The 13,396-nt window shown below is 37.7% G+C and overlaps 1 protein-coding gene across 1 annotated transcript; it reads left to right on the forward strand.

The window, feature by feature from the left end:
* The first annotated feature begins 5,419 nt into the window (after nt 1–5,419).
* LOC137174828 (L-amino-acid oxidase-like) lies at nt 5,420–12,359 on the forward strand. Its single transcript, XM_067580312.1, has 8 exons — nt 5,420–5,755; nt 6,359–6,409; nt 7,506–7,729; nt 8,439–8,551; nt 8,650–8,851; nt 9,629–9,697; nt 10,249–10,385; nt 11,156–12,359. Exons 2-8 carry the CDS (start codon nt 6,379–6,381, stop codon nt 11,964–11,966), a joined length of 1,587 nt encoding a protein of 528 aa, XP_067436413.1. The 5' UTR covers nt 5,420–5,755; nt 6,359–6,378; the 3' UTR covers nt 11,967–12,359.
* Nucleotides 12,360–13,396: the final 1,037 nt, after the last annotated feature.

The following is a 13,396-nucleotide window of genomic DNA, read 5'->3' on the forward strand; positions in this document are numbered from 1 at the left end:
ATCAGGAACATAGAGGTAGAATGATTTTCTTTTGCTAGTTATTTGTTTGTTTAGCATATTGCAGGTGTAGGACCAGCATGCACCTGTGGAGCTTGTCTATGTTTTTTGTGAGAGCTACAGAGACAGCAGGAGACATAATTTCTTTGCTCTTTGTCTTGCATGCAATGATAAATGAAACCTGTATCCCCATGGGACCCTTTAAGTTTAATTTTCATTATTGACAAATAACTCCATACCTGTAAATAGAGCTACAAATATTAGTCAATGAACCGATTAGTCGTCAACATTTGAATTAATCGCCAAGTATTCTGAAAATCGATTAATCGCTTTGAGTCATTTTTTGAGAAGTCAAAATTCTCTCGTCCCACCTTCTCAAATGTGAATATTTCCTGGTTTCTTTTGTCCTCTCTGACAGTAAATTGAATATCTTTGGGTTGTGGACTGTTGGTGTTGATTTTCAATGACAGAAGAGAAGTAGATGATATAATTTAAACACATGTTAAGCAGGTAATCAAGCTTTTTTTGTGGGAAAACAACATCAGACACAAAGTGTTTTTATGTTAAAACATGTCTGGAGAATGACTTAACACTAAATCCAGTTAAAACATTACATGTACAGTCACTTTATTACATTATAAGTGTGTCATGGAGAGTAGCAGGAAATGAACCCAAATGCAGATCAGAACAAAACAGAATACAGAACAAGACTGAACAAACAGAAAAGAATGAAGGAAACCAGGAAATAAAAACAGGCAGAACTTGTGAGGGAGTGTGGAACAGGTGACTAGACAGAAGGGCAGGCTGGGAGTTGATTGGCTGGGGAAGACTCTGGGAGCAGGGCAGGTCTAATGAGAATAATGCATGTCAGGTGTGAAGGGCAAAGCCAACAAAGACAACATAAACACCCACACTACACACACACTACACACACACAAAGAGACAGACTGGGAGGCAGAGAAAAAACACCAGGAAGACATAGAGAACAAACTGATTAATTAAAGCTGCAAGCAGCGTTGAACGGGCCCTCGCGCCTCCATACATGTCGGGCTGCGGTGCAATCAAAGGGCTTCTGTCACGGGCAAGTAGATGTCTTCAGACCCGGGCTGTTTTCAGACAATGCAAGAAGGAGATAAACATCACTTCCTTTGTCCACTATTTTGCCTGCTGCTGGGGCTGCTTCCCTGAAAAATCATAGGGGGCGACATTCAGCCAGTTTGCATCACTGATGGAATATTGTCATGTAGACGTGTTCAGGCCGGGAGAAGTTTGGTGCAGACTGGAGCATTTACAATAAAGTTTAGCAACTTCATCTGTCATGGCGAAACATCAAATCTCAACGGTGTGAGGATGAGAATTTTCTGCTGGGTGAGACATGTCTGTCTTGCTCAAACCTGTGTCATCAAAATTATGCAAGTTTTGGGCCCATTCACTTGAATTTCAATTAGTAAATTGAAAACTCTTGATGAGTTTGTGTGTAAAACAAATTAATTTCCTAATTTTCATCAAGTCTATTTTTAGAAAAGTAAAGACTTTTAACCCACATGACCTGGTCAAAGTTTGATTGACATGTGTACTGTCAGGTGTGTAGAGACAATAAGTAACTGCAGCTGGACACAGAAAAATACTCATATATTTAAATGGAGAGTGTGAGTGAACCGCTAGGTGCTCGGGCCCTAATAAAGGAAAAACTGCAGTACAGAGCTACAAATTTTAGTTTTGATGGTATTTTTCTGCAGCACTTTATCACTAAACCGTCACCCTCACTCTATTTTTTCCCTTCCCCTCATAGGTCATCCCCACTACTCAATTATATATATAAGACCTATAATTATTGTAAAATAAATGATAATAACACCAAACTTCATACAAAGTTTGTATGTAATGTAATGTAGAGGAGAATGTCACTCTTCTTGTGAAATCTTCTCATAAATCCCATGACTTTGGCCAAATCTTACATTACAAATCATATTTTTAATAGGAAATTTTGTGGGGAATCCATTGATACAGGTTTGAAAGTGGTCAGACTTATAGTTTAGATGTCAGAAGCCTTAGTCCATGCTTTCAGGGTTTATAAAATCCAAACTGCTCAAGGTATTACAAAGTTTTTAAGAACTTTTTTTCAGCAGTGTCGTAAGTCATATATTCAAGTTTGAAGCTGATACCATTAACGCCCTCAGAGGAGATAGCGTTTGTTCGGAGGCCAAAATTGAGGCAAAGTCTTACATTGACAGGCTAATTGTTGACTTCCTGTTGGATTTAGGTCGGGGGTGTCAGTGTATGATTTGTAGGTCTTGATGAGACAAATAATTGAGTTTTGGTTTGATCTCTCTATGACATTAATACGGGCCGCCATATTAGTGACCAAGGTGGTGCTAGAGAGCACATTTTGGCACTTTGGGGGTTTTTGAGCATGTTTAGGGGATCAAATTTAAGGTTTAGGTGGCAGAATGATAAAGAAAGAAGAAAGAAACACATGAAATACAAGTGGGCCTTCGCCCTTTGGGCTCGGGCCCAATAAAGGCAACTAAAGTAAAATCATGTCAGATAGTCTTTCAAAAGTCCAACTCAGAATAAGCCCACACAGTCCAGTCCAAACAAACAAGGGGAAAAGTTTGAGGGTCTCTGGAGGACTGGTGGAGAATGGCAGCTAAACATAGACCCTAGAATCATGTCAAGTGTAGTGTTCATTACAACAGAAGTTCTTTTTTCTTTTTCCAGAGAAAGTCCAGTAATTCAGTCCTCTAGAGGTGCCAAAATCTGTGAAAAATCTATGATGTACCCTGGGACAACATCCCATTTAAAACATAATGCATAAATAATTAGCCATACATATACAGTGTCATCTCTGTGGTCAGTTCATATGTAGCTTACTTGCTGTATTGAGAAAATATTGGCCTTTAATGTCACAGGAGGTAAATTATTAAGTTCAATCAAAAGTTTCAGTTTTTGGTTTTTGTAGCTCTGACTGACTCCCAGTGGTGGAAGAAGTATTCAGATCCTTGTTAATGTTACTTAAGCAGAAGTACAGAAGTATTATCAGCAATCTGTATGTAAAGTATTAAAAGTAAAAGTTCTCATTATGCAGACTGGCTTCTTTTAGAGTGTTATATATCATACGTAGTATATTATATTGTTTGTTTTTATCATTAACACATACATGTAATAGCATTTTAATGTTGTAGTTCATCACTGTGGAGCCAATTTTAGACACATTGGGTAGATTAATGATAATAGTACTGCATCATATTATATGTTTTTTATCATAATAATAAAAAAACTATTTATATAGCACCTTTCACACACTAACGCAGTTCAAAGTGCATAACAATTTTATATAAAAAAGAAAAGAGCAGACAATTTAAACAACAGTTAGAATATTAAAATATGTTATTTGGTGTAGAATCTTAATCTGAAAAATACTTCCCTCTGAAATGTAGTGGAGCATCAGATGCAAATACTCAAGTAAAATAGATGTGCCTCAAAATTGTACTTAAGTACAGTACAGGAATAAATGGACTTAGTTACTTTCCACCACTGGTGATTCCTGTTTTTCCACTGTTCAACTGCTGGAATGACACACAGAGTTCAAGAATCCTCCCATCAGTCACGAAAAACATACAACTTAACAGAGACCTCCCTGTTTTCAAGTAGCTCGCACATATGTTTATTCTAATACACTAATATATTTGCTGATCAAGGCCCTCAGTGCTTTATTTGCTTTTTCTCTCGAAACTTTTAAACATGGTGCAACTCTCTAAATCTGCCATGATAAGGACACTCCTCTGCTGAAAGCTGGACACCCTCCAGCAGTGAAGGCTGGAGGTAAACAGGTTGCCAAAAAAAGCTGGCACCCATGGGACTCCACAGAAGGAGACAAAGAGGGCTGATAAACTGAGCAGCAGGTCTGTCGCCACCTCCAACAGAACGTTACATGTTGGCATACTTCTGGCCATGACTTTCCAGAGACAGCGGTGAGTATGAGGCACAAGCAAAGTGTTCCCCACAGTGGAGAGAAGCCCCTCTCGCCTCATACTTTCTTCATCCAGCAGCCGAGGAAGTGTTGAACGAACCGTGAAAGTCAAACATGAAGCATTAGACACATGTGGGAGCTGACAGATTGTCTGTGAAGTGTCAGTGATGTTGGAAAGAAGTCTTTCATCAAACTCTGTACTTACATTTTAGAAGAAACATTTTTTTTTTTTCTGCCTGTTCTTGTTTGTGAGGATACTATAAACCAGCGTTACTGTGTCTTTCCTGGTGTTAAGAGATAAAAGCTGTATTTACCAGCTCTGAGATGCAGTTGAAATTGCTTGAAAAAAGCTAATAAGTGCATCGTAGTGTTGATATTATTTTATATATATTTATATATATTATTAAAACAGAGTAAAGTTTTAACATCTGAAAAAAAACTGGCAATTATTTAGAAACCATTTCTCCTCCATCTCCTCCAAGTTTTCTCACAATTTCGTCTAATTGATCCAAACCTGTTTTACTTAAAGAATAAGTAGAAAAAGCAAGTAAAAAATATGTTATAAGTAAAAACTCAGGACTCTTAATCAAATTACTACAAAGCATTTGGCACCCTGAGGGCCTTACACAGTTGCCTGCTTTGCCATATTGCTAATCCGGTCTTGGATTTGATCCATTGTCAATATAAAATTCTTGATAACTGAGGCTTCATTGTATTCTCTGTAATACCGGTTTCTGTGAAGTTCTCAAGAACTAGATCAACCATTCATTGTTTTGTTGACATGTCTGTGACAGTGTACTTAACAAACATCATCATATCATGAGAAATCTCTGAGTAACTCACAGTTTTTTATCAAATATTGGCATCCTGACAACTCCAACGGCTGTTTTTTACACTTGACCTCAGGTGACTCCAATGACTCTTAATGACTGTTACAACAGCCAGGAGAACTAACGAACCAAGTGGTATCAATGACCTTGATAACAACCCCACAGAGTTTAAATACCTGAGACTCCCTACCAGTCAGCTAGAACTGCAGAAGCCCCATGAATGAGAGGCGAAACATCTTCAAGTATCTATAATCAAGTCTAGTTGCCCTTGATTCAACCCTCCATGGATACCTGGTTATTTGCTGAGGCGTTAGGTGCAGTTTTAGACTAATGTAATAGAGCCTCCTCCCACAGCCCCACAGTTATCCAAAACTTAGATTTCATCTAACAAATCAGTGTTCCTCCATATTCAGATGCGACTGATAAACTGTGTATCTATGTATGTCTTTCATAACATGCATCAGGTATCAACATTTTAATACGTCTGACCTGCTTGAAATAACTCTGCCTCTTCGACAGAATTGGTCTGCTTGTTTACTTTGGCTTAGTTGCTCATTGCCAGTGAAGTGCTGGAGGATCCACACCCTCATCTGACACAAACTGAAAACATGTCTGAGTGACAATCATGTGATTAGCAAATGAAATCCAAAATGAATGATTTGCATCTATTTAACAGCTTTGGCAGGGTCACCATAAAGTAACAGTAATTCTTCTCGATAATGGTGTTGAGTAATATTAAACTTTTCCCTCGTAAAATGAAACCTGACTGTTGATTTCAAGGAACTGGTGTTTACTGAATACGAGGACCAAACCCTGATTACAGATAAAGAGAGGAAGTCATGCTAGTCAGGAGAGAAACAATGAAATTCCAGCACTGATGGAAAGTATATAAGAGAGCGCGATTTTACTTGTGGTTACTGAAATAGCAGATTTTGACGTTTAAGCTCCTCAACAGGTAAGAATCAGTCATTTCATCTGATATTTAAGCCTCTATGTCTGTCATTAAAATCTCACACTGAATGTTTTGAGTCAGAGTTAATTTCTGAAATATTTCATGAATACAACAAACAGTAGAAGACAGTAAAACTGGATCATTATGAGGAAATTGTAACAACAAAACCAAATGCAACATGAATGTGATATATATCAAAGTGTCATAATGCAAGCAAAGAATAGATGCTGCAAATTGAAATGTAAAAAGAGACGAAAAAATCAGACCAGAAACAGCAGAGCAGCAAGTTCTGAAAAATGAAAATGTTAAAAGTTATAAGTCAAATTTTCAATACTGTGCATTTGGCATATACCAAAAACCAAAATGTAATTTTTTAAAATATTTATCGTCATAACTATACATTTTTTCATAATTTTACTGTGTAGAAGATGATTTTGTAAAATATCGTACTTCTTAAAAGAAATGATTTACATCAGAATAACGTCATTACATTCTTCTGAGGAACTAAATGTACGGATGTTTTAGTCAGACAGAGAAGTCGGGACTTTCCAGGATTCAAACATTTTATCTATGTATTTTTCCTCTTCCTCTTGATGTCACCAAAAGGGAAAGAAGAATCATTTGCGATGAATCTGCATGTGGTGAAATGGAAATTTTGTGAGTATTTTCTTACAAACTTTAACTCTCTTTAAACCAATTTATTTGGTGATCATGTGTTATTGGAATTGTCAATCAGATCCAGTTTGTTAATAAATGTGCCAAGGCAATGAGTCCCAGTATACTGAGCAACTCTCACTATGTGTCTTAATGAAGAAGGGTGTTGTCTTAAACTGTAATAAGACTTTTTACTGAAATTCCACATACTCTAGTGAGTTCCTTGATCGTCTCTGTCTGTGATCAATATTTCAGTTCTGCTTTTCTGCAGATTTATTTTTGTACACTTTGTGACACAAATTTCATCATACACTGTATGATGAAATGAGGCTGTTTTTATTGGACTTAACACAAGCAGATTTGAACGTACTTCTGTCTGTGATTTTCAGAACTGAAACTTTTGTGCAAGATTATAGAGGGCACGAAAGGTTCACCGTTTACTACAATGTGTATATATTCACAAATTCTGGAAAGATGTTCTTAAAGAAATCAGTGACATAACCAGTCAAACAGTGAACATTTCTCCTTCATCATGCATTCTTCCTAATCCATTAAAACTCTTCCTCCTCTGTGCTTGTATTTAAAAGAGGAGCCTTTTCAGTTTTATAAAGTTTGGAGTCCTTTTACAACTTACGTAGTACCTGATTGTTTTCAGACGATAACAGCAGGACTCTGTGGTCTGGTGTGGGGACAGTAGATGTTTTATTTTCAATGCATTGTGTCATCTGTCAAATCTGTCAGGAACTGTATACCTGTCAATGTTTAAAAAAAAAAAAAAAAAATGAAATTTCTTCACTTCAATTCTCTTTTTTACAATAGCACCAGCTAAATGTCTTTAAATGTGAAGAAGGAAAGCTGTTTTCTGAAAACAAACAACAACAACAACAACAACAACAAAACAGGCCACGTACAATGAAGAGTGTAATCTCTGGTTACTCAACTAGACTTTGGCTCAATAAACGTATCACTTAGGTGACCTCAGTCCTGCAGGACAGAGAGCAAGTAGGCTCAATCCAGTATCCCGAGGTTAATAACTGCACTGAAAATATTTCAGTGAGTTCCTTTTTGAAGTGTGATTTTCATCTTTGTGTGTTTCCAGCTGTAGTCAGTGTGCTGCTGCTCACATTGTACCACAGCCGCGCTGCTGCTGTCAGCCTGAAGGAACATCTGGCTGATTGTCTGGAAGACAAAGACTATGACGAGCTGCTGCAGACTGTGGAGTCCGGCCTTCCACACATAAACACCTCTCATCATGTGGTTATTGTTGGAGCTGGCATGGCCGGACTGACGGCTGCCAAGTTATTGCAAGATGCAGGACACACGGTACATTCAACATGCTGTTACCTTATATGAGACCTGATGTCCACCGCCTCCCTCACCAGGGCGTCTCGCTTGCAACATATTCATGGCTCTTTTCTTTTCTTGTCTCTGAAGCGTCAAAAATTCACTTGTCAATGTATATAAATGCTTGTATTTATTGGCAATTGACTACGAATGCCCTAGTTTTTGTAATCACTGTAAGAGAATACTACCTGTACCAGCAGATAAAATCATTATTTTATGATCACAACATCATCTGACAAAAATATAAGTTATGGACATTTAAAATTAGAAATTTTAGAGAACGTAACAGGCGACTTAAGGTTTTCATATTGAAATCTAGCCATAAAACATTTGGAACCACGTCTAAATGAGCTACAAACATGTATTCAATGTGCTTGTAAAACATGAAAAATGTCTGCAAAACAACTCAAAACATGTCCTGGCGACTTTGAAACCACCGTGGAGACAGTCTTTTCAAACGTATTTTTTTAGAGAGGAAGTCACTTTTATTTTAGGGAAATTTAAGTTTGGATCAAAACCAAATTATGAGTTACTTTTAATAGTGGTAGTAGAAGTAGTAGTATTGGTTACGGTATCAGAAACAGTAGTAGCTGTAGTATCAGTAAGAGTACTAGTAGTAATGCAGTAAAAGCAAGAGTAACAGCTACAGTGGCATATTTGAATCTGTGTATTTATCTGTCTGAACAAGGTAACCATATTAGAGGCTAGTGATCGCGTTGGAGGACGTGTGGAGACCTACAGGAATGAAAAAGAGGGCTGGTATGCTGAACTGGGAGCCATGAGGATCCCAAGTTTTCATCGGTGGGTTTACGGGATTTACTGTACTGTATTATGCAATAACAAACCATCTTCTCCCAACCAAAAGTTAACTCCAACACCATCACCTTGTTCTTCAACAGCATCGTCCACTGGTTTATCGAAAAGCTGGGGGTGAAGCTGAATGAGTTCGTCATGAACGATGGCAAGACCTTTTACCTGGTTAACGGGCAGCGTAAGAGGACAAATCTGGTGGAAACAAACCCTGATGTCCTAAAGTATAACTTGTGGGAAAGTGAAAGAGGGAAGTCAGCAGATGAGCTTCTACAGCAAAGTTTGCAGAAGGTAAGAGGGAGTGTCTGGTCACCCCAGAAAGTTGCACAAAGTTGTGAAATTTGTGACATTTGTGAAATAGGTGGTATTGAAATATCTTTTGTCGAATAAAAGAACTGTCCAGCCAAGTAAGTTCTCATAAATCTGGGTGGTGCTACGCCACTAATATGGTAGCTTCCTTAATTTTGGGGTCTCTGGGTCTCTGTTCCTCCACGACAGTTTGCAGTTGGTCAGTGGCACAAATTCAACATTCAAAAAATAGGAAGTTTGCAGAAACGTTGATCTTCATTTGTTAAAATAAATGTATTTGAGTTATGAGTGTGCCTGCAAGCTAGCACCTCACTGGAATAGGTGTGTGTTTTTAGGGTAAGTTTTTTTTTTACATATTCAAAGTTCACCAAAATTGAACTCTACAAGACGGTCATGTGGATGTACTTCTCCAAAAGCAAATCCATTAATCATGTTGGTCTTACTGTTTACCAAGTAGCAATTTGACATGTACAGATGGTAACATGTAGCATTTAGCATCTTAGTCAGGCAATCACCAAAGCAAATTATCCTCTTGGGACCAAAACTCTTTATCAAATTCTGTTACCGTTGTTGAATACTCTGCCACCCCTTTAGCCATGCTACTAGTTTGTTGGTCATGGGCCAAATCCCCAAGAGCTGCCACTGGTTTGCTTTCTGTTTCAGGTTTGGTCTGTTTCTCTTCTACATTGGTCTCAATGGATGCCACAGTTAACTTCCTCTATATGGGCATACAAGTGACCTTTTTCTTTTCTTTTGTAGGTGAAAGATGAAGTGGAAGCTCACGGCTGCAAAGCTGCACTGGAAAAATACGACCACTATTCTGTGAAAGTAGGAGATCTCATGAAGTATTGTGAAATGAGCACACATATGTGAATGACTGTTTTAGTCTATTACAAATAGGATGAATTGAGCGTGCCATATCCAACTGTTTATCATTAAAAACAGTCAACTAATGGTTAACTGTCATGAGGAAATGGTTATGTGTAAAGAGCAGGTTTTCTTGCACATATCTTATTATTTTATGATAGCGAGTCACATAATGTGGCCTGGAGGAGTAAACCAAGCCAATAGGTTTAAAAAGATAACATGAGACAAACTTTCTAAAACTAGACAAGAGAAGACAGAAACAGTTTTTATATTTCATTCTGAAGCAAAATATTGCACAAACTGTCAAATGGTTCTGGTGGAGTGAGCTGGCCAGAGAGAGCAAAACCAAAACCATGATGAAGCTGTTAAACTAATTGGTAACCGTCTCCAGAAGAGTGTCAGATACAATCCCTGATTTTTGAAAACATGACAAGTGAAAACATTTCAGTTAGCGATGACGTTTTGGCAAATTTTGCTTAAACTGAGCAATGTGGAAAATATATGTTTGACAGGAGTATCTGAAAGAAGAAGGTGATTTGAGTCCAGAAGCGGTGAGGATGATCGGAGACCTGCTGAATGAACAGAGCCTCATGTACACAGCGCTGAGTGAGATGATCTACGACCAGACCGACATCAGTGACAACGTCAGGTAAGGCCTGGAGTCCCACATTGATGCCAGGTCAAAATGAGTCACTCTTTATGTGGAAATTGTGCAGCCTGAGCTGTTAAAAATTAAATCCTTCAGCCAGAAACAGTGACAGATATAAAAAGTCATGCGATACGATTATAAATGTTTTTATATTCACAGTTGTCCCTTAAAAGATCTTACACCAGTTTTGTTTTCCCTTTTATCTGAACATGTGTTCATTGATTTCTAAAGGAGACCAGAAAGTTTAAATCATCCAACTTAAAAGTCAAATTAAGTACATTTGGGGTCTGTTTCACTAATTAAAACCATCAGGCAACAGTAAAACAGACTTTATTGACCCCCAGTCATGGTTAGGCTACATTTAGCTTAGCTTACCTTCATTGTGGTGATGGATGCTAGGATTAGCACATATTGCATTGCTAAATTCTGTAACAAGACATAAGTTGAACTTTATTGCTTAGATTTCTTGACAATATGAAGCAGAAAATAAAGGCAATGGCTGATGGAGATTATGTTCTCGATTACTGGTGTAACAGACTTTGAATTTAACCATCTTTAAAACTTCACAGGAATAATAACAATACACTATTTTCTCTTATCTTGTGTTAAAAGCTCTATTTAAAATCAGTATCCCAGACTTTTAAAACTACTTTCTTCTTCCCCATCTGCTTTGCAGATTGCTTACTGTCATGCTGGTTGAAAAATTGCCAATTCAATTGTTTCACTGCATGAATGCAATAAGAATAGACATTTTTCTTTTTGTTTTTAAGGTACGATGAAGTGACTGGTGGGTCAGATCTTCTCCCGAAAGCTTTTCTTACTGTCCTCGATGTCCCCATCCTCTTCAACTCCAAAGTCAAACACATCAGGCAGTCACATAAAGGTGTAATCGTGTCGTACCAAACACCCCAAGAGTCCTCTCTGACAGACCTTCCTGCTGACGTTGTTCTGGTAACAACCACAGCCAAAGCAGCCCTCTTCATGGACTTTGATCCACCTCTCTCCATCAGAAAGATGGAGGCCCTGAGGGCAGTCCACTACGACAGCTCCACTAAAGTCCTCCTCACTTTCAGTGAGAAGTTCTGGGAGGAGGATGGCATCAAAGGAGGCAAGAGCATCACCGATCGGCCCTCTCGTTTCATCTACTACCCCAGCCACAGTTTCCCGAGAAATGAGAACATCGGTGTCCTCCTAGCGTCTTACACCTGGTCTGACGACTCCCTCCTCTTCCTAGGTGCGAGCGATGAAGAGCTGAAAGAACTGGCTCTGAGAGATTTGGCAAAGATCCACGGCAAGCCCATCAGGTCTCTCAGGTCTCTCTGCACGGGAGTCGTAGTGAAGAAGTGGAGCCTTGATCCTTACAGCTTGGGTGCCTTCGCTCTCTTCACACCCTACCAACACTTGGAGTATGCTAAGGAGCTCTTCAGGAGGGAGGGCAGGGTGCACTTTGCTGGCGAACACACAGCCTTCCCTCACGCTTGGATCGAGACATCTATGAAATCTGCAGTCAGGGCCGCTACAAACATTAACAAAGAGGCGCACAAAGAGTCAGCTAGAACTCAACACCGAGACGAGCTGTAGGGTGTGGAGAATTTAGTCTAAGCATTAAATGCTTAGTATGAATAAAAACTCAATGTCATATATGTAATTAATATTGCTAAAGACAATTAAATCTGAGATGATAAAAGCAAAATTATGAGAGTAACATGACCAGGAGGAAGTGCAACAACATAATAAAACTGCTTTTGATGTTTATGGCTGTTTCTTAGCTGAAATGAAACGTGTCACAATGAGTCCAATTTTCTTAACAACAGCCATTTTAGCTGACATATGCAGATTCCAGAGAATAATAGAGCAGTATATGTATATGTATCAGCTACATATACTGTATCGTATATGATACAACATATGTAGCTGATGTTATAAAGATGTATGAAATGTCTAAATGCCACATTCAATGAATATTATACAATAAAGCTTGCATGTCCAATATGAAGTGTTTGTTTCACAATTATTTTAGTGTACACAAAGACAAATAAGATGAATATGAATTTAATATAATAAAATATAATATTTAATATATAGAAGACTGAAAAAAGAACTTAATACACATTTACATCCAAATATGTGCATATTAGACAATACTTTTTTCTTCTTCAATCCTGTCTAGAAATTACATCAGCGACTGAATTGCAACAGTAAATACATTTTGCTAGTAAAATAATGCCAGCTGAATTATATTTTATCTATTAATGGCCTTATTTGGCAAGTTGCAAAAATGTTGATACTGAACGTATGAATGAAATGTTTAGCTGACAATTTGATCATAAATAGTAACTACAGCAATTATTAATGTTTTTTTTGGCACTGGCAGCACTTAGTTAAGGTTAGGGAAAGGCAGACAATGAAAAATGTCGCAATTTATATAAGTGGCAGGTTTGAATTTGAGATTTTGATGTACTGTTTATAATGTGGTAGCTATCGCTTTGATATCTCTGCCTGTTCTAGGCTATTGTGGGCTGATTTATGGAAAAAATAGATTTTCACATGATTCTCAGGTCAATGCTGGATGCTGAGTTAGCCAAGAACTGACTTCCAAAAAGAGACACTACAGTTTACCGACATATATACCTATATATTCCTTGGAAAAACACTGCCTTCATATCAGGCACTCAAGCACTACAAATTTTAAACGAAAGGAGTTTCATGAGGAATGTAATTGTTTTCTCAGGTTCTGTTTTGTTGTGTTATTTTGTTGTAAATGTGTGTTAATAAAATATGTAATGTATGTTTTGGTCAGATCTGTCTTATAAAAGATATAATGTATCTCAAGAGACTTAAATACAGGTTCAATTAAAAAGTGGATGAAGTGTGATGAAGGATTTTGTCATTATCAGGCACTCCTACTGGAATAATAAAAGACATTTTTAATGTTTACCAAAGGAACATATAATTCTCCAAGAGCTGACATTACACAGAGAAATGTATTTTTTCTAAAAAAAAAATAAATA

Source organism: Thunnus thynnus, chromosome 22, assembly GCF_963924715.1.
Source record: "Thunnus thynnus chromosome 22, fThuThy2.1, whole genome shotgun sequence".
In the NCBI taxonomy this organism is placed as follows: domain Eukaryota; kingdom Metazoa; phylum Chordata; class Actinopteri; order Scombriformes; family Scombridae; genus Thunnus; species Thunnus thynnus.